The sequence below is a fragment of the Scyliorhinus torazame genome, chromosome 9, assembly GCF_047496885.1.
Source record: "Scyliorhinus torazame isolate Kashiwa2021f chromosome 9, sScyTor2.1, whole genome shotgun sequence".
In the NCBI taxonomy this organism is placed as follows: domain Eukaryota; kingdom Metazoa; phylum Chordata; class Chondrichthyes; order Carcharhiniformes; family Scyliorhinidae; genus Scyliorhinus; species Scyliorhinus torazame.
In genome coordinates this window covers 59,396,290-59,417,973 of record NC_092715.1, presented here as the reverse complement: position 1 = coordinate 59,417,973, position 21,684 = coordinate 59,396,290, and the positions used below count along the sequence as shown (strand labels likewise).

The following is a 21,684-nucleotide window of genomic DNA, read 5'->3' as shown; positions in this document are numbered from 1 at the left end:
AAAATTCTCTCATGTGTTACTTTTAACACTGATTAAGTGAGACATAAAATCTGACGCAATTTAATTTCCTGAGTGCATTCCCAGAACATCTTTCTTCAGGAAATCTAACCAGCACCTAAGTCCCTATTTTGGGAGGTGTTACTAACTGAAAACTGAGCTAGTTTATGCAATGTGCCAAGCTGTTACAAATATGCAGATCGGGCCCACTCAAAGTCCAGCTATCTGCTGCCGCACGAGTGTTTGTCAAAAGGCTGGATCATGGCGAATCTCAGCAAAATAGGGCTGGAAAAATGATATTTAAGGTGATAATTTCAGTCAGCAGCATCATTCTGGGTAAATAAAAGCAAAATACAGCGGATTCTAGAAATGTAAAATAAAAACAGAAAATGCTGGAAAAACTCGAAGTGAGGGAGAAATGTGATGAGTTATATATCAGAGAAGAGGAGGCGGAGCAGCTGGAGCAGGATCGAAGGTCAGTGTTTGGTGGGAGCTCGGAGAGATTGCTACAAAGATGGTGTGGGTCGTGGGACAGAGGATGTGTTCATGGCAGGAGAAGGTGCAGTAATGGCCGAAGAGTAAGATATCAGTGGGTGTTAAAGGGAGAAAGAAAGATCAGTGCTCAGTGAATACAAAATTTCAGAACAAGTGAAGAGGATAAATCTCACATGGGTTAAGAGGTTTGAAGAGGGTGAATATCATGGACGGTATTCTCCACTCCCCCGCCACATGTTTCTTGACAGCGCGCCGCTTGCTGGCAGCGGGATTCTCCCTTCCCGTTGCTTGCCAATGGGACATCCCATTGAAGGCACACCATGCTGCCCGGAATCCCGCAGGCGGGGGTGCACTGGAAAAGAGAATCCCAACGGCTAGAGAATTCCGGCCAACGTTTATTCACAGCTTTAACAACATTGGCAAAGATAAGAATTTTGACCTTTAGCCAGTAAGAATTGTTTCAACAAATTATTTCTAAAGAGGCAGCATATGCAGTAGCCGAGGATTTGCATGCCGTTTTCTGGAGCAGAACATCTAGGTTATGCCTGTAGTGCAGTATTCTACCTCTTCCAGCCATGGTTGAATAATCGTGAAGGGGGAAATGGGGGCTATACTCTTATACACACCATTCCCTCCCCCCTCCCCCATTGTAATGTGAGACCACCCCCTGCCCTCCCCGGTAATCAACAGTTCCACCAATCATATGGCTAGAGGTAAGTAAACCCACAGGCACTGGTTGTACATAGTTCAGTAAGGGCCTCCATTGCTCAAATCAAATGGCAATTGATCTCACAGTGAAGCTCTGATATTTTATTATGTGTCATCGGACTGTGTGAGCTCCAGCTCTTACAGCAAGCTGCCTGAGGGAAGCTCCACACAGCCATTTCTAGGGCTGCATTCTCACTTGCTCATGATGGTACTTGTCACTTCCAAATCTGTGCTGCATTGTCCCTGTGCAGGCCGCACACAGTTCGGACCCTTTAAGCAGCCGTGCTTGTGAAACCGCTGTGCAAACAAAAATCAAAGCGGCCATGCACTGAAACAAACCACCCATGGAGTGCAAAAGGAATAGAAAGTACGCTCACTGGACCTGTCTACAATTGCAAGAACAAGTGATAGCCTCTGAGAAAAGCTCCCAAAGTAAGTCTTGTTAGTTTGTTGATGGGCAGCACGGTAGCATAGTGGCATAGTGGTCAGCACAGTTGCTACACAGCTCCAGGGTCCCAGGTTCGATTCCTGGCTTGGGTCACTGTCTGTGCGGAGTCTGCATGAGTTTCCTCCGGGTGCTCTGGTTTCCTCCCACAGTCCAAAGATGTGCAGCTTGGGTGGATTGGCCATGCTAAATTGCCCTTACTGTTCAAAACGTGTTGGATTGGGTTACGGGGGATAGGGTGGACATGTGGGCTTGGGTAGGGTGCTCTTTCCAAGGGCCGGTGCAGACTTGATGGGCTGAATGGCCTCCTTCTGCCTGTAAATTCTATGATTCTATCCAGAGGTTTGCTGCAACCTTCAGTTGGCCACCAATAGGCAGGTGAAAGATAGCCCATGATTTGCCTCTCATTTTACTTCACATTTTCGCACAAAGCTCAGCAGAACAGGAGAACGAAGCCTGATTTCTTGCTCCTGATCCCCGAAAAACTTCTACCAAAGAACAACCTCCATCTTATTATTACTTGAACTTTAATGTTGCTAAAACTGCATTTTGTTTCTCCAGGTGGCAGAAACCACTTTGCTGCGTCACACCATTGCAGAGTGTCAGGCATGTGGTGAGCATTCTGAAGCTTCTTCTGTTTTTAACTGTAACCTTGAAATGTAATAACATTTAATATGAAGGTCAAGGGATTTTCACCTCTTCAGGTACTTTTACAACTGCTCCTCTTAAACTTCCTCTCCCGCACACCTCTGATATAGGCCTGGACTTTCATCCTCGAGGTGTGCAGCAGGAGTCAGGAAAATTGATGGGTTGATGTGCCTGCCTCAGGAGAAAGTACCCACAAAGGCGGAATCTACATTGCCTCGGGCAACGGCGGGTTGGAGTTGGGCCAGCCGGGAAGAAGTTCAGAGGCAGTCACCAGGGATGCTGCATGCTGAGATGGGCATGTTTAAAAGTCTCGCCTTGTTGCTGTTGGACTTAGTCCCAGAAAAAGTAAACAATTCTCCAGGCCATCCCCCTCCACCGCACCCCCTACACACTACCCATGCCCCATCTGTGCAACCTCATGCCCCCTTGTCAGGCTATACCCTGCAACCGGTCTCCGATGGCCTCTCTAGCCCCGATGCCAAGTCCTTTCACCATCCCCCATAGAACTGCAACCCCAGGCCAAGCTATAACATTTCCATTCCCATTGATCCCATTCCCATTACAACCTGAATAGGACCAATAAACTCCATAATGACAGTAGATATAAAAAAAACTTTAATGTTATCATTCATTACTTTCCACAATGTGAAGAAGAGTTATCTCACTACAAGGCTATAAAAGTGTCAATCAACCAGATCCTTTGGGCGGGATTTAATGGCCTCGTCGTGCCCAACCTGGTAAACGCCTCTCTTGAGATTTGCGACGCTCAAACACCTCATGAGATTTAACGAGATGTTGTGAGACGTCGCGATCTGGATCTCGCCCTCATTGTCTGCGCCACATTCTCCCGGCTCCGGGATTCTAAATGCCTCACCTGAGAAACCTCGCCAGAACGCTGTTTAGCATTGGTTTCCACAAATGGTGACCAGGTATAATGGCACCTTGGGGGCGGGGGGGTTGGGGGTCTCCCAAGTGATTAGAGACCCCTGACTGGTTGGCCTCTGGGCAGAGTGGTACCATGGTACTCCCACTAGCACCTGGATACCTTGGCACTGCGACCCAAGAACCCTGGCAATACCATACTGACACTGCCAGGGTGCCTCAGTGGCATTTCAGGCTGGCATAGGCATAGTACCAAGGTACCTGGTTGCCAGCTTTCCCATGCCAGGGATCAAACCTGGGGTGCCTTCCACATAAAAGGTGGGGTGAGGGTGGCTTCAACACCCCCAAGAGGTAAGCTGGGTGTAGTGGAGGGGGGGGGAGTCCGGAAGCCGCGGTGGGGTGGCTGAGAGGGTTTGAAAGATCGGTGCATCATTTTGAATCCGCACATACTCTTGCTGCACTGGTGAGTTCAGCCCATCCGTGCAGGAAATTAGCTAAGTGCAGCCTCAGCCGGGCATTCCTCACCGAGACCACTGAGATCAGAGAGCCAGAGCTTTTACTGAAGCAGTGTTTTCTCTGGAGCGCAGCAATTTCAGCAAGAGTAATGGTTGTCTGAGCTCTCAACCAAGCCTCATTACGTATCCTCAAGGTTCACACCAAGTTATTTATTTCTATGATATTCTTCCACTACAAGTATTCAGTACTGTTGTCCATGTCTGGTACCAGTCACTATATAGAATTCCTTACATTTTCATGTATGTGCAAATGGAATATGCTGCTGTCATGCTTCAAGTTATTTTCTCAGAGATTTGCAAGTAACAATATCAAAATTCGGGCCGACATAGTCAATGGGCGTTAGTCCTACATGGCAATAGTCAGTGCTCTTTATAAAATAATGCATTTGCACCAACCACTTTGAGATGTTTCAATATGAGGAGTGTAGCATAAATCCAAACATCGTTCAGCATCAATGTGACACTTATACTTCAACAAAAATGGGAGCAAGGCCAAATATATTTCTACCAACCTGGTTTGCAGCATCAATATAAGTAAAGTGGCTTATCTGACACTCGGGCAGACCCATAACGGAGTTCCACCTATCAATTACTGTAGTCCCAAATTTTCTATTTTAGGGAATGGATTGATCGACTCGGAGGAAGACATTGAACCCCCTGTGACCCCCACCGTTCCTAAACCCAGATGTACTACTCACTCTTGTTTCCGAGGTGTGCAATGTTCTGAAACTCAGAATGGTTTCCGATGCGGCCCCTGCCCTGCAGGATTTGTAGGTGATGGAATTCGGTGTACTGATGTGGATGAGGTAAAGTACAAAGGCAAAAGCTGTGATGGATTTCTATACATTTTATTTTGCAATAGTTTCATTCTTCTTTACAGCTAAACAAAATTAATAGATTTTTTTTGTAAATCTTTGCTTGTATTTATCTTGGAAATGGCTAATCTTGATTTCTGTGCATTGATCCTTATTCTCAATTTCCCCTTGAAGTGTCAGGTGAGTCCATGTTCTTCTGGAGTTCGCTGTGTGAATACTTTCCCCGGCTTCATGTGTGAGGATTGCCCAGCAGGTTATACAGGAAAGAGAGTCCAAGGGATAGGATTGGAATATGCAACTCAAAATAAACAGGTAGGCAATGGAAGCCGTACTTACAAACACAACAATGTGGGAATCGGGTGCCAAGAGAGAATAGGAAATGAGAGGCAGAAAGAAGTGGAAGGGAGAGTCAAAGGTGGTTGGAACGAAAGTCAAGAGAAAGTGTCACAAAAGTAAGAATGAGGTTGGAATAAGAGTCAAGAGCAGGTGAGAGTGAGAGGAGGTAGGAGTGAGAGTCAAGGTAGCATAGACGATGGATGTCAGAAGAATGGGGAATTCAGGAAGGTAGAGAATGCGGTTCAAATGAAGGTAAGTACTGAGATTAAGAGAAGTGGGAATGAGACTGAAAAGAGGCAAATTAACCAAGAGAGAGTGTAGAATATGCATGAAGAAAGGGTGAAGTAGTGGAATTAGCTAAGCAATGAGAGAAGAGTGCAGGGAACAGCCTTGCAGATTGAGGTACAAATGAAGAATGGAGTCAGAGTTAAGGACAAATTAGAAATCAAGGGCGCGAGCTACTGGCCGTGTTGCGCCTGAACGGTGATGCGATGCGACCGGTAGATCCCGACAGATCTAACCAGATCTCGCGATTGTAGAAGCTGACTTATCTCTGCCTTTGCTGGATCACACGGCCACTCGGCATCTATCGGCCTCGCGAGGAGGCCCTGGCCGGAAGCTGTTCAGTACTGGTCCCCACAAACAGGGACCAAGCAGAACAGTACCTGCGGGCGGTGATCGGAGGCTCCCTGGGTGGTCAGCCTTGGGGCAGGGCAGTTCCCTCTGTGTTCAAAGTCTAAATATTTATTTTGTTTTTACCATTTGAAATTTATTACAGTTCTATTAATATATAAATGATTAAGCATTTTCTATAACTCATTATGAAATATTCAGCATGTATTAAATGTATTTAATCTTATTCATGGGGTCATTGTTAGTGAACATACCCAACTTCAATCTTGCGGTCCACTGAGATGAAGGACGGCCACTCATGCGGCCCACTCACTCGCCTTGCTTGCCCATCACTGAAAAGCAAATTATGTTCATACACGGGGTTCTAACCTTTGCAGGCAAAAAATAACATTTACACACATTGTGCCTTTTTCAAGTACACAAAATAGGTGTCAGCCATTCACTGGTTCATTCCCCCAGGTCAATTCCTTGACCAATCAGAGTCAGCCTGCCTGTTTTGAATTTAAAGAAAACGTGGCAGTTAATTATCAATTATCAGTTAACTGGTGCATTCTCCGTAGACATGCCTCTATCAATCAGAATCCATTTGCCAACCAATCAGCACTCTCTTCTGATGCAGTGTAAATTGTTGTTCCCGTTACAATTTGGTATTCTTGCAAATGGCCTGATGAGTGCAAGATGAAAAGCTTTGACAACATGTCTTTTTCAGCAATACTCAAGTTCTGTTCTACCAAATGATTCTTAAATGGTCGCATGAAAATATCATCAATTTAACAAAAATGTTCAGTACCCTTTTTCTTCACTCTCTAGCTCACAGCTAAGTAGATTTAGAATTTAGCGAGTCTCCACGGGAAAGCAACAGGTGCCTGCTTTAAAACTTTGAGATACTTGTAAAAGCTTGTTCGCTTCCCCTTGCTCTTCCATTTCTTTTTTTTAAACATTTTATTAAGGCATTTATAATTTTATAATAATAACAGTAAACAATACAAATATAAACATAGTGCAAAGACCACCTCCCTCCCTCACAAGTCCCACCTCCTCTAAACAATAATCTAACTCACCCGCACCACCCGCCCCCTCCCTCCACCTCTGCTGACAGTTAATTATCTCCCAAAAAGTCGACAAATGGCTGCCACCTCCGGACGAACCCGAGCATTGACCCTCTTGGGGCCAACTTTATTTTCTCAAGTCTGAGAAACCAAGCCATGTCATGAAGCCAGATCTCTGAATTCGGGGGCTTTGAGTCCCTCCACGCTAACAATATCCTTCTCCGGGCTACCAAAGAGGCAAAGGCCAAGACATCAGCCTCTCTCACCCCCTGGACTCCCGGATCTTTCGACACTCCGAACATTGCCACCTCTGGACTCGGCATCACCCTTGTTTTTAACACCGTGGACATGACCTCTGTAAACCCCTGCCAAAATCCCCAAAGCTTTGGACATGCCCAAAACATGTGGACATGGTTTGCTTGCCCCTCCCGCACATTTCGCACACCTGTCCTCTGTTCCAAGAAACTTGCTCATCCGGTCCACCGTCATGTGTGCCCGATGGACAAGCTTAAACTGAATCAGGCTGAGTCTGGCACATGATGAGGACGTGTTGACTCTGCTTAACGCATCCGCCCAAAGACCTACCTCTACCTACCGCCCCCCCCCCCCCCCCCCCCCGCCCCAGCTCATCACCCCACTTGTGATTTAGCTACTCTGTCTGCGTTTCCTCCGACTCCATGAGTTCTTTATAAATATCTGAAACCTTCCCCTCTCCCACTGCCGTTCTGGAAAGTACCCTGTCCTGTATCCCCCGTGGCGGTAGGAGCGGAAAGGTCGAAACCTGCCTTCACAAAAAATCCCGTACCTGCAGATATCTGAATCCATTTCCTGCTGGCAGTTCAAATTTCTCCTCTAAATCCTTCAGATAGGGAAAATACCACCGAAACCCCCATCCAGACTTCCCGATACAAACTGATGATTGTTACAGATTGGAGCCCAGACCAATGCTCCCGCCACTCTCATATAGAACAAAGAACAAAGAAAAGTACAGCACAGGAACAGGCCCTTCGGCCCTCCAAGCCCGTGCCGACCATGCTGCCCGTCTAAACAAAACTCTTCTAAACTTCCTGGGTCCTTATCCCTCTCTTCCCATCCTATTCATGTATTTGTCAAGATGCCTCTTAAATGTCACTATCGTCCCTCCTTCCACCACCTCCTCTGGCAGCGAGTTCCAGGCACCCACTACCCTCTGTGTAAAAAACCTGCCTCAGACATCTCCTCTAAACCTTGCCCCTCGCACCTATGCCCCCGAGTAATTGTCCCCTCTACCCTGGGGAAAAGCCTCTGACTATCCACTCTGTCTATGCCCCTCATAATTTTGTAGACCTCTATCAGGTCGCCCCTCAACCTCCGTTGTTCCAGTGAGAACAACCCGAGTTTATTCAACCGCTCCTCATAGCTAATGCCCTCCATACCAGGCAACATTCTGGTAAATCTCTTCTGCACCCCCTCTAAAGCCTCCACATCCTTCTGGACCAGAATTGAACACTATACTCCAAGTGTGGCCTAACTAAGGTTCTATACAGCTGCAACATGACTTGCCAATTCTTATACTCAATGCCCCGGCCAATGAAGGCAAGCATGTCGTATGCCTTCTTGACGACCTTCTCCACCTGTGTTGCCCCTTTCAGTGATATGTGGACTTGTACACCTAGATCTCTCAGACTATCAATACTCTTGAGGGTTCTACCATTCACTGTATATTCCCTACCTGCATTAGACCTTCCAAAATGCATTACCTCACATTTGTCTGGATTAAACTCCATCTGCCATCTCTCCACCCAAGTCTCCAAATGATCTAAATCCTGCTGTATCCTCTGACAGTCCTCATCGCTCTCCGCAATTTCACCAACCTTTGTGTCGTCTGCAAACTTACTAATCAGACCAGTTACATTTTCCTCCAAATCATTTTTATATACTACGAACAGCAAAGGTCCCAGCACTGATCCCTGCGGAACACCATTGGTCGCAGCCCTCCAATTAGAAAAGCATCCTTCCATTGCTACTCTCTGCCTTCTATGACCTAGCCAGTTCTGTATCCACCTTGCCAGCTTACCCCTGATCCCGTGTGACTTCACCTTTTGTACCAGTCTACCATGAAGGACCTTGTCAAAGGCCTTGCTGAAGTCCACATAGACAACATCCACTGCCCTACATGCATCAATCATCTTTGTGACCTCTTCGAAAAACTCTATCAAGTTAGTGAGACACGACCACCCCTCACAAAACCATGCTGCCTCTCACTAATACGTCCAATTGCTTCCAAATGGAAGTAGGTCCTGTCTCGAAGAATTCTCTCCAGTAATTTCCCTACCACTGACGGAAGGCTCACCGGCCTGTAGTTCCCTGGATTATCCTTGCTATCCTTCTTAAATAAAGGAACAACATTGGCTATTCTCCAGTCTGCCGGGACATCACCTGAAGACAGTGAGGATCCAAAGATTTCTGTCAAGGCCTCAGCAATTTCCTCTCTAGTCCCCTTCAGTATTCTGGGGTAGATCCCATCCGGACCTGGGGACTTATCTACCTTAATATTTTTCAAGACGCCCAGCACCTCGTCTTTTTAGATCTCAATGTGACCCAGGCTATCTACACACCCTTCTCTAGACTCAACATCCACCAATTCCTTCTCTTCGGTGAATACTGATTCAAAGTGTTCATTTAGTACCTCGCCCATTTCCTCTGGCTCCACGCATAGATTCCCTTGCCTATCCTTCAGTGGGCCAACCCTTTTCCTGGCTACCCTCTTGCTTTTTATGTATGTGTTAAAAGCCTTGGGATTTTCCTTAACCCTATTTGCCAATTACTTTTCATGACCTCTTCTAGCCCTCCTGACTCCTTGCTTAAGTTCCTTCCTACTTTCCTTATATTCCACGCAGGCTTCGTCTGTTCCCAGCCTTCTAGCCCTGACAGATGCCTCCTTTTTCTTTTTGACGAGGCCTACAATATCTCTCGTTATCCAAGGTTCCCGAAATTTGCCGTATTTATCCTTCTTCCGCACAGGAACATGCCGGTCCTGAATTCCTTTCAAATGACATTTGAAAGCCTCCCACATGTCAGATGTTGATTTACTCTCAAACATCCTCCCCCAATCTAGGTTCTTCAGTTCTCACCTAATATTGTTATAATTAGCCTTCCCCCGATTTAGCACATTCAGCCTAGGACCACTCTTATCCTTGTCCACCAGCACTTTAAAACTTACTGAATTGTGGTCACTGTTCCCGAAATGCTCCCCTACTGAAACTTCTACCACCTGGCCGGGCTCATTCCCCAATATCAGGTCCAGTACAGTCCCTTCCCTAGTTGGACTGTCTACATATTGTTTTAAGAAGCCCTCCTGGATGCTCCTTACAAACTCTGCCCCATCCAGGCCCCTAGCACTAAGTAGTCCCAATTAATATTGGGGAAGTTGAAGTCTCCCATCACAACAACCCTGTTGTTTTTACTTGTTTCCAAAATCTGTCTACCTACCTGCTCCTCTATCTCCCGCTGGCTGTTGGGAGGCCTGTAGTAAACCCCCAACAATGTGACTTCACTCTTCTTATTCCTGATCTCTACCCATATAGCCTCGCTGCCCTCTGAGGTGTCCTCCCGTAGTACAGCTGTGATATTCTCCCTAACCAGTAGCGCAACTCCACCACCCCTTTTACATCCCCCTCTATCCCGCCTGAAACATCTAAATACTGGAACATTTAGCTACCAATCCTGTCCTTCCCTCAACCAGGTCTCTGTAATGGCAACATCATCATAGTTCCAAGTACTATTCCAAGCTCTAAATTCATCTGCCTTACCCGTAATACTTCTTGCATTAAAACATATGCACTTCAGGCCACCAGACCCACTGTTTTCAGCAACATCTCCCTGTCTGCTCTGCCTCAGAGCCATACTGGCCCTATTCCCTAGTTCTCCCTCAATGCTTTCACCTTCTGACCTATTGCTCCGGTGCCCACCCCCTTGCCATACTAGTTTAAACCCTCCCGTGTGACACTAGCAAACCTCGCAGCCAGGATACTTATGCCTCTCCAGTTTAGATACAACCCGTCCTTATACAGGTCACACATGCGCCGGAAAAACTCCCAGTGGTCCAGATAACGGAAACCCTCCCTCCTACACCAGCTGCTTAGCCACGTGTTTAGCTGCTCTATCTTCCTATTTCTAGCCTCATTGGCACGTGCACAGGGAGTAATCCCGAGATTACAACCCTAGAGGTCCTGTCTTTTAACTTTTTGCCTAGCTCCCTGAACTCCTGCTGCAGGACCTCATGCCCCTTCCTGCCTATGTCGTTAGTACCAATATGTACAACGACCTCTGTCTGTTTGCCCTCCCACTTCAGGATGCCCGCTACCCGTTCAGAGACATCCTGGACGCTGGCACCAGGGAGGCAACATACTATCCTGGAGTCTCTTTCACGTCCACAGAAGCGCCTATCTGTGCCCCTGACTATCGAGTCCCCTATAGTCTTTTACGCTTTGACCCTCCCCGCTGAACATCAGAGCCAGCCGTGGTGCCACTGCTCTGGCTGCTGCTGTTTTCACCTGATAGGCTATCCCCCCCGACCGTATCTAAAGGGTTATACCTGTTCGAGATGTGTACATCCACAGGGATCTCCTGCACTGACTGCCTGCCCCTTCTGGTGGTCACCCATTTCTCTGCCTGCACCTTGGGTGTGACCACATTTATATAACTGCTATCTGTGACGCTTTCCGCCACCTGCGTGCTCCTAAGTGCATCCAACTGCTGCTCCAACCGAACCATGCGGCCTCTGAGGAGCTCTAGTTGGGTGCACTTTCTGCAGATGAAGCCATCCGGGACGCTGGAAGCCTCCCGGACCTGCCACATCTCACAGTCAGAGCACTGCACCCCTCTAATTCACATTGCGTCAATTAATTAGTAAATTAATTTTTTTTAAAATGTTTTTAAAAATTACTGTTAACTATATGTTTTGTAGCACTAGATTTCTGCTATAAATGTGAAAGCTAAATACAGTACTCTCAAACCTCTGGCTTAGATACCCCTCTAAATTATGATTAAGTAATTAAGTAATTATATTTAATTAGTTTAACAATGCTTAATTTTTAAATTTAGTGTAGATTCCCAACCAACCAATCAGGTCACAACTTCACTGTGATGTCACTTCAGTTCCCCCCCCCTCCCCCCCCCCCACAATTTGAAAAGGTAATAAAAATAAAAATCACTTACCTCCCCAGGTACTCAGATGCTCTCTGGTTCTCTCCCTGCAGATTAAAAGTTACAGGCCAGAAGAAAGAGAGAGAACAAAACAGTCGGGAAAAAGCACCTTCTCCCACTCTGCACTGAATTACCTCACTGCACCAAATTCCAAATTCCCACTCTGGATGTGTCTGGATGCTTCCTCCACTGCCCCCAGATTCTCAGGGCCGCCACTACCATCGAGCTTGTGGAGTACCGGGCCGGCGAGAACGGCAGAGATGCCGTTACCAATGCCCCAAACCTGTATCCTTGCATGATGCCGCCTCTACTCGTTCCCATTCCGAACCCCCCTATTACCCACTTCCTAATAATTGCTATATTTGCTGCCCAGTAATAGTTGCTAAAGTTCGGCAGCACCAACCCACCCTCCCCTCGGCCATGCTCCAGCAACACTTTCTTCATTCGCGGGGTTTTACCCGGGCACACATAACCCCAAATCACCTTGTTTACCTGTTTAAAAAAGGCCCTTGGGATAAAGATGAGGAGGCACTGAAAAACAAACAGAAACCTCGGGTGGACCATCATTTTCACGGTGTGTACTCTCCCTGCCAGTGACAGCGGGACATGTCCCATCTTCAAAAGTCCTCCTTCATCTGTTCTACTAGCCGGGTCAAATTTAGTTTTTGTAACAGACCCCAGTTCCGTGCCACCTGCATTCCCAAAAACAAAAACTCCCTCCCACCACTCTGAATGGCAGCTCTCCCAATCTCCTCTCCTGCCCCCATGCCTGGATCGCAAACATCTCGCTTTTCCTCGTATTCAGTTTGTACCCTAAAATCCGTCCAAATTCCCCTAAAATCCTCATAATCTCTCCCATCCCCCTTAACGGGTCGGAAATATACAGGAGCAGGTCGTCGGCGTATAGCGAGACCCTGTGTTCTACCCCCCCCTCGGACCAACCCCTTCCAGTTCCTTGAAGCTCTTAGCGCCATCGCCAGTGGCTCTATGGCCAAAGTGAACAGCAGTGGGGAGAGGGGGCATCCCTGCCTAGTCCCCCGGTGCAATTAAAATAGTCCGACGTCAACCGATTCGTTCGGGCACTCGCCACCGGTGCCTGGTAGACAACTGAACCCAATCAATAAAGCCCCGCCCAAACCCGAACCGCCCCAACACCTCCCACAAATAGTTCCGTTCCACCCGGTCAAAGGCCTTTTCTGTGTCCATCGCGACCTTCCACCTCCCTCCCCTCTGGGGGCATCGTGATCACGTTTAAGAGCCTTCTGACGTTGGCCGTTAGCTGTCTGCATTTAACAAACCCCGTCTGGTCCTCCCCTATCAGCTCTGGGACACAATCTTCTATTCTTGGGGACAAGATTTTTGCCAACAGTTTGGCATCAACATTCAATAGGGAGATTGGCCTGTATGACCCACATTGCTCAGGGTCCTTCTCCTGCTTCAGGATCAGTGGGATCGAGGCCTGTGACATTGTCGGAGGAAGAACCCCCTGCTCCCTTGCCTCATTAAATGTCCTCGCCAGTAGCGGGCCCAGCATCTCGGAGAACGTTTTGTAAAATTCCACTGGGTAGCCGTCCTGTCCCTGGGCCTTACCCGACTGCATGGCTTCCAGCCCCTTTGCTGCTTCTTCAACCCCGGTCGGGGCACCTAACCCCTCCACCAACCCTTCCTCCACCTTCGGAAACTTCAACTCACCCAGGAACTGCCTCACCCCCCCCTTTGGTAAACCATTTCTAATTGCACTGTGAATTTACTAAATTGCATTGAAGCACACTAATGTATTCCCTTTTTAGCCATGTGAAAAAAAAATTTAAATTAATATTTGTGAGCAGAGTTGACAATGGCGTAAAGTCTCAGAGTAGCAACACAAACGTTTGCAAAGTTTGTTACTGGCAAGGACCGGACTTCACCTGTTTACTCACATCTATTTTTTTGTGAACATTAATACAATGAAAGAAAGGCCTTTGTGTTGAATTCTTATCGGTGGTATTTTCAAGCAGCCATTTAAGTTATTTTAAACCCCAATCAAATCAAACCCCAAATCGTTCATAACAGAATTGAATGAGTGAATTTGCGGAAGGACTTTCCCACTTGTCTACAAGCACAGCAGCAGAAGGGGCAGCAGGAACAGCTACAGCTCAGTGTAAATAGGTGACGGTTTACTGATTTAAACTAAAGAATGCTAGGAGTCGAGGAAATAAAGGTCATGGAGGACTGTGAAGTATCATTAATCATAATGAAATGTATCCGAAACAGGTCTGCATTGATGTAGATGAATGCAGCGATGGAAGGAATGGAGGCTGTGTGGAAAATTCTCAGTGCATTAATGCCATGGTAAGCATCCTAACAACACCGCTTCCACTTTCACTCAAAAGATTGCTAAAAGATTATTGAAGTCTGAGAAAACATTTGATAAACTACCATATAAAAGGCTGCTCAACAGGATTGAGACTCCGGGATTAGGAGGGTCAGCAGCAGATAGGTAGCAATGGTGTCAATTGATTTGGGTCGCACGATGGCACAATGGTTAGCACTGCTGCCTCACAGCGCCAGAGACCCGGGTTCAATTCCAGCCTGGGGTGACTGTCTATGTGGAGTTTGCACATTCTCCCCATGCCTGCGTGAGTTTCCTCTGGCTGCTCTGGTTTCCAGTCAAAAGAGATGCAGGTTAGGTGGATTGACGCTACACTTGATCTTAGCCAAAAGGCCAAGAAGCGATAGGAGGTGGATTGACCATGCTAAATTGATTCTTTGTATCCAAAGATGCACAGGTTAGGTGGATTGGCCATAATTAATGGGGTTATGGGGATAGAGCAGACAGAAAAGCAGCAAAGGGTGATCAAGATCTTTGGGGTTTGGAGCACAGGCACAAGTATTTGAGATACTTGTTCAGGGAGAGATCGCAATCTTTGGGGTTTTTGTTTTAGGGAGAGTTTTGGATCCTCCAGGCTTTTGCTTTGTGAGAGTTGGGATCTTCCGGATATGGATCCAGGAGCAATGTCTGACAACACCATTGAAATATGTCTCTCCTGAGTATGTATCAAATTCTGTACTATGCTGTATCCAGTTAGTTATAGCACTTTGGGCAAAGGGGATCAAAGAATAGGGAGGAGAGTGGGATTAGGCTATTGAGTTGGATGATTAGCCATGATCATAATGAATGGCGGAGCAGGCTCGAAGTACTAAATGGCCTCCTCCTGCTCCTATTTTCTATGTTCCTATGTTTCTATCTCCCCGGCCCTCCTGTATGATATTGCATCATCTCTCCCCTCTATTTTGTCAGTCTCTCTATCTGTTGCATTGGACCTCACACTCCCTCCTGTATGGTGATTCTCTCACAACCTTTATCCATCATGGTTTCTCTCACTATCACCTGTACTGTAAATCTGCGTTTCTCCTGTGCTGTAGCTACTGCTCCCCTCTCCCCCAACAACTCCCCGTCTCATCCATACGATGTTCCTCACTCTTTCCCTCCCGTAATATTGTTTCTCTCTATGTTGCGTTGCTTTTAACCTCTCTCATATCTCACACTCTTTACCCTGTTTGGTGTCTCTACGTCTCTCCTGTACTTTCGATGCTGTTTCATCCGTATGTAACAATCACTCTTCTTTTGTTTTATAAATTTAGAGTACCCAATTCATTTTTTTCCAATTAAGGGGCAATTTAGAGTGTTCAATCCACCTACCTTGCACATATTTGGGTTGTGGGGGCAAAACCCACGCAAACACGGTGAGAATGTGCAAACTCCACACGGACAGTGACCCAGAGCCGGGATCAAACCTGGGATCTCGGCGCCGTGAGGCAACAGGGCTAACCCACTGCGCCACCGTGCTGCCCTAACAATCACTCTCTTCTTGCTGTGTATTGACTCTCTGCCTCCTTCACCATCTGCTAACTAAAATGGGGGGGGGGGGGGATTGATCTCTGAATGCACAACCCATCCATTCATATAAAAGGAGACATGTTAATGGTTTGATTTTCAGTAAATTGCCGTTTTGCTCAGTATCATCATTGGAAAATAAAATATGCAGCATCGTGGGCGGTGTTCAGTCTGTTTGCCTACTAGATTTCTAATTTATTTGCTGATTGTCATAGGGATCGTTCCACTGTGGGGCATGTCAGACTGGCTATGTTGGAGATCAACAGAGGGGCTGCAAGCAACAGAAGAGCTGCAGCAACAGGCTCCTGAACCCCTGCCACACAAACGCACAGTGCTTCATGGAAAGGGATGGCATCATTTTGTGTACAGTGAGTGTTACAGCACTATGTGAATGAGTGGCATTGAGTGCTATGGGCTGGCTGGTAATGCAGTGACAGAAAGCGCCCCTTGACTCAGTCAGATCTAATGCCATCTGTTTCTTTTTCAATTGAAACTGGATGCTTCAGTGCACTGGGAAATTAGAGACGATGTTGGATGTTTCAAGGCCACGGGAGATTAACTGGCTGGGGTACAACCAACAAAAGGGCCGATTCTACCTGCTGTGCGAAAGAAGCAGCCTTAATGAGTGAATGTTGCATGGCCTCGAGTGAGTTCGCCCAATCGTTCTGACATTCTGAATTAATTTAAGTGTGTACAGCAATTAATGGTATCTAGTAGTGGGTCATTACAAGCAAACCTTTGTGACTAAGAGTATTTGGGTCAGTGGAAATTTTCCACCATCTAATTCTGGCATCTTCTGTGATAATTGTGGAATAGACATTCTGTCACAAGTTCAGTTTCAGGGACTCAACACAGTGTTTTGTAATTAACCTTCCCAGAACTAAAATAATCTGGTACGTTAGGGGGAGGTGGTATTGTCACTCGACTAGAGATTCAGCGACTCAGGGTAATGCTCTGGGGTCCCGGGTTTGAATCCCAGCATGGCAGAGGGTGGAATTTGAATTAAATTAAATTAAAAGTCGAATGATGACCATGAAACTATTGTCAATTGTTCGTCAAAAACCCATCTGGTGCACAAATGGTCTTGAGGGAAGGAAACCTGTCATCCTTACCTGGTATGGCCACCCAGACTCACATCAAGTCAAAGAGCCATCCAGACTTGAAACGTTCGCTCCCTTCTCTCTCCACAGATGCTGTCAGACCTACTGAGATTGTCTAGTATTTCCTGTTTTTGTTTCGGATTCCAGCATTCGCAGTCATTTGCTTTTATTTACAGACCCACATCAATGTGGTTGATTCTGAACTGCTCTCTGAAATGGCCCAGCAAGCCACTCGGTTCAGGGGCAAATAGGGACGGGCAACAAATGCTGGCCCAGCCAGGGGCACCCACATCCCATAAAAGAATTAAAGAAAATATGGGGTACAGTGCATTACATTTTCTTCAGTTTAGTCATTGGGGGTGCACTGCATACACTCCACATTGTAGTCAGTTGTATTAATAATCATTTAACAATACATAACTTATTCAAGTGTAACTGCACCACTCGCTGTGTTCATTTGTACTCAGATTCCCAGGTTTGTTTCTTCCTGTTTCCTCCTTCCGTCTCCGGAAATGATTATTAATACAACTGACTACAATGTTGACTCCCTGATCAGGTTTGCCGTCCAGTTGTCCTCCAGCATCTTGTCAAAGTTTGTCATGAGATGCTATTCGACTGAGGGGAGCGTCCCAATTCAGCTCCATCCTGCTCATAGCCACTGCCGATATAAATGGTTCGCTTTCACAGGGGTCACGGGAATTAGGAACCCTGACTGCTCTTCCCCACCCTAACCTAGGGGGTACTGAAACCGAGAAAACGATTGTAGCCCCATGGGTTTCAGCAACTCATCGGGTTAACACACTGAGCCACAGGCGGGTCCATTTCAGGCTTGTGACCCGAGACTGTCTGATAAATGTGTTATATTCCTTGTCTTGTTCTCCAAGATATCCAGATATGTAGTGTTGACAAAGAATATAAACTAAGATGTTTAAATCAAAACTAATTTATTTTACACTACTGGTAGCATGTTATATTTCCACTACTTAACTTGATTAGGTTCACACATTTTACTGAATAACAGATAATAAAATAATAGTACTGAACCTGGGATATAGTAATCAATAATCTCTCTAACTTATAAACCACACTATAATTCAACCTCATGCTATACTCCCTCAGTTTTCTCTCTTTCTTATCCGCTTCTCCCAGAATTCCTAGAGATGCAGCTTTATATACAATCACTTAGTAGCGCCACCTAGTGTTGTTAACCCTTTACTACATTTGTACTATACATATTGCAAAATGGTCCAACAGTTAGGTCGGCACTCGTTGGCATGGATTAGCAATAGCTTTGAGACAAGCATATACAGGCATGCACTGGCTGTTCCGGTCATCTATTGCTATTCCAAAAGGTAACAAAATTGGAATTTTTGGTGAATCAAAAGCAAAACTGTAGTTGCTGGAAACCTACAGACAAAGGATTGTTGCAAAAATACAGCATCTGAACCAAAAACCTTCAGCTCACTGTCAGTTTACCCTTTGTTCATCATTCCTTTTCAGGTGCTGATCGATCAGTTGTGTATTTTTAACATTCTTTCTCCCTAATGTTCTACGGTCAAATGTTAACTGTTTACCGATCATTTAAAATATTTGTGCTTCTCCAGCTGAATCATGTCAGTGCCCAAAATTTCACGTTGGCGACTCAAGCCTCAGTATCTGCTGGTCTCGCAGTGGCTTCCTTCATGCATTAGTCTGTGCAGCCTTCAGCAAGCGCACGGCAGAATACTCACGGCCACCTTGTTTCTTCCTATAGTGTGGAATCGGCTGGGCTGGAAATGGTTACATATGTGGCAAAGACACTGACATCGATGGCTACCCTGACCAGGATCTCAGGTGCCCAGATAAGAGCTGCAGAAAGGTTAGTAAAATGTACAAATTCACACTGGCTGCTCACGTGACAGTGAAGCTAAAAGGACGGGATTCAATCCCAGCAGAGCACAAACACAAATAAGCACAGCGTCTGTGTGACTGCATGTGTAAAGTATTCCTGGCAATAAGGAAGGAAAGGACGCAGCAGGATGGAGGGGACTGTAGAGTTTGGAAGGGTATAATTCTGATTTATATTTAGCGTCAGATTCCATATAAGAAGCCTGAGATTTTCACTAGTTGGGTTGAGTTGGAACCTTTTTAAAAATGGCGGGTGGATCTCTGTCCTGGAATTCCTGACCCCATTCCTTCAGGAGTGCTTTTAAAGGGTGCAGACTGGTGCCTGTCCGAAGTCCCCATGTCTGCCAGTCCTGACTTGACTGGCTCCATAGTGGAGGTAGATATTTCCTACTCCTCCACAATGTTCATGGAGTAGGGCCTGGTTTTGAAAGAGTTGCGTTTTACGGGCCCTTAGAAGCGTTGTCAGCCTTATTGTGCATGAGGGGACCTTTTAAAAGGTAAGTTCAAAAGGTCCCTCTCATGCCCCCTATCCCAAGTTGTTTCACTCTATCCATTCCCGTAATCCTTCATGCCCCCTCTGCCAAATCTCTGCCCTTCCGCCCACACTTATGGCTCCTCATCCCCCGTGCCAATCTCTGCCTTTTTACTCACGTAACATGTCCCCTCATGCCCCCATGCCAAGCTATGGCACTTCCATGGGCGATGATCCACTATACACTTTTAAGAACCAGTGAACCCTACAGTGTAAAGTGGAATGTGAGAAAAGCACTGGGAAAAACGTCATTCATTCAGAACTTTCTCCTATGTTTGAAAAAGATAAGGTAATAAAAGAGCCAATCACTCGGGCTCTTTTAAGTTTCAAAAACCACAAACTAAAACTCTTGTGAAACCACTGAACATACATGGTGAAATTGACTGCAGAAATCAATTTCACAATGTTTGTTTACACAAGTTAAGTGGTTTCGTGGGTTTGTGGTTTGTCATTTTTGAGACTAGATGATTGACACTTAACTTGTACTACAGAATATTTTTCCAAATATAGGAGAAAGTTCTCAATTCATTACTTTTTTCAAAGCTTTTTTAACACATCCACTCTACACTTTGGACTTCATTGGTTCTAGAAAGTGTACAGTGGGTCTTTTAAATAGCCCACCTCAGCATCTAACAGTCCCTATGGCTACCTCCATATTCTTCCCAGGTCGGCTGACCTGACTCCAGCTGCACTCGCCCCCCCCCCCCCCCCCCCCCGGGTACTTTCTCCCAAGGTGGGCAGGCAATTTTCTCAACACCTCCTACACACCTGAAGGATGAAAATCTAGGCCACAGTACCTGTATAACCTTTCCTATAAATTCCATCATATGTTTCTTGCATTTCTCTGGTATTTTTCCAGTATCATTTACTGAGTACATATGTGGTAGCAGAAATGGAAAGAATTCAACTACAAGGTGAATGAACAAGGTGTGGCACAGTGGCTAGTACTGCTGCCTCACAGCGCCAGGGGCCCGGGTCCAATTCTGGCCTTGGGTGACAGTGTGGAGTTTGCACGTTCTCCCTGTGACTGCATGGGTTTCCTCCATGTGCTCCGGCTTCCTCCCTCAGTCCAAAGATGTACAGGTTAGGTGGATTGGCTGTGCTGAATTGCCCCTTAGTGTCCAAAAGGTTGGGTGGGGTTGCAGAAATAGAATGGGGGGTTGGTCCAAGGTAGGGTGGTCTTTAGAAGGGCCGAAAGACACTGTAGGATTTCTATGATTCTCCCTTCCCACTGTGCGGAGTCTGAAGCCTTCATTCCAGGTGAAACTGGCGGTTGTACTTTGTTCAGCTTTTAGTACACTACATTCACTGTTCACGCTGCAGTCTCCTCTACGTCGGGGCACCAAAGGCATATTGAGTGATTGCTTTGCTGAAGACCTCCGTTCAGTTCACAAGTGATACCCTGAACTTCTGGTCGCTTGCCATTTTAATTCTCTGTCCCACTCCCACTTTGCTCCCTCTGTACCTGGGCTGAATTTCCCCGAGGATCTGGAAATCCTGCCACTGGGGCCAAAGGTCGTAGTCAACCCAGCTCCGGCAGGAAGTGGCATCGTCCGGCATCATTTCGTCGATCATGCCAATTAAAAACCACAGCCCGCTCCCTGGAGCTGCCAGCCCAATCAGCGGGGCAATCAGTTTACACACCGCATCAAATGGCTGCTTGCGAAGGGGGTGAAATAGCTGAGATGAAGAGAACACTAACCTGTTTTCACCAGGCCATATGTCTTTTGGAAGTGGAAACATCATGACATACAAGTTGGTATTTCATATTCAGTTTCTCTTCATCATTTTAATTCATTTGCTTGTTGCAACTGCAGAAACTTATAGCACTGCTAGATGGTGGGCAAAGACACTTTCAAATCAGATGCACTGTGTTCAAGCAAATTGGAAAATGACTTTTAAGACTTAAGTAGGAGTTTGCCATCAAAACCAGCTCCCTTTCTCGTCACAAATCATTTGGTGCTGTATTTGGCAATAAAGTACTGAGCATTGCAGGGTTGGCCTTACCCCAACTGTGCGATTTGAAATGAAAATGAAAATCGCTTGTTGTCACAAGTAGGCTTCAATGAAGTTACTGTGAAAAGCCCCTCATCACCACATTCCGACGCCTGTTAGGGGAGGCTGGTACGGGATTTGAACCGTGCTGCTGGCCTGCCTTGGTCTGCTTTAAAAGCCAGCTCTTTAGCCCTGTGCTAAACCAGCCCCAACCAGATTTGGTGGAGTCCATCTAAATGCACCATTCCTGACCTGATTGGAACCTCTTTGTATATTTACATGGGTCTTAGATACCCCAGGCACAAGCTGCAGCAAGATTCTGTGGTTGGAAATGGTTGGAGAAATTCATCCATTTGGCAACCAGTTGTGAAGTCTTCTGGCCATTAAGCTAAAGCAGCAGCCAGATGGACTCCACCCCTGAAGATCAATAGGAAACCTCCCTTTCAGCTTCTATGATCTGAGTGAAGTAATTAGAAAGCCTTCTCGACACTCTTCCAAAGAGTTCAGAGAGTTCCTGACATTCAGAGAGGAATGGTGCCATTGTATTGTTTCCAACCCATTTCCTTGCACCCCCCTTTTCCCA

At 46.3% G+C, this 21,684-nt stretch overlaps 1 protein-coding gene across 1 annotated transcript in view; it reads left to right on the top strand.

The window, feature by feature from the left end:
* The window catches only part of LOC140429232 (thrombospondin-4-like), a 162,999-nt gene that overhangs the window by 69,738 nt on the left and 71,577 nt on the right, over window positions 1–21,684 (top strand). The window contains exons 6-11 of the mRNA XM_072515983.1: window positions 2,207–2,258; window positions 4,309–4,496; window positions 4,680–4,817; window positions 13,964–14,041; window positions 15,803–15,955; window positions 18,441–18,545. Of these exons, the coding sequence (XP_072372084.1) occupies window positions 2,207–2,258; window positions 4,309–4,496; window positions 4,680–4,817; window positions 13,964–14,041; window positions 15,803–15,955; window positions 18,441–18,545 (714 nt within the window). The remainder of the gene's footprint in view (window positions 1–2,206; window positions 2,259–4,308; window positions 4,497–4,679; window positions 4,818–13,963; window positions 14,042–15,802; window positions 15,956–18,440; window positions 18,546–21,684) is intronic.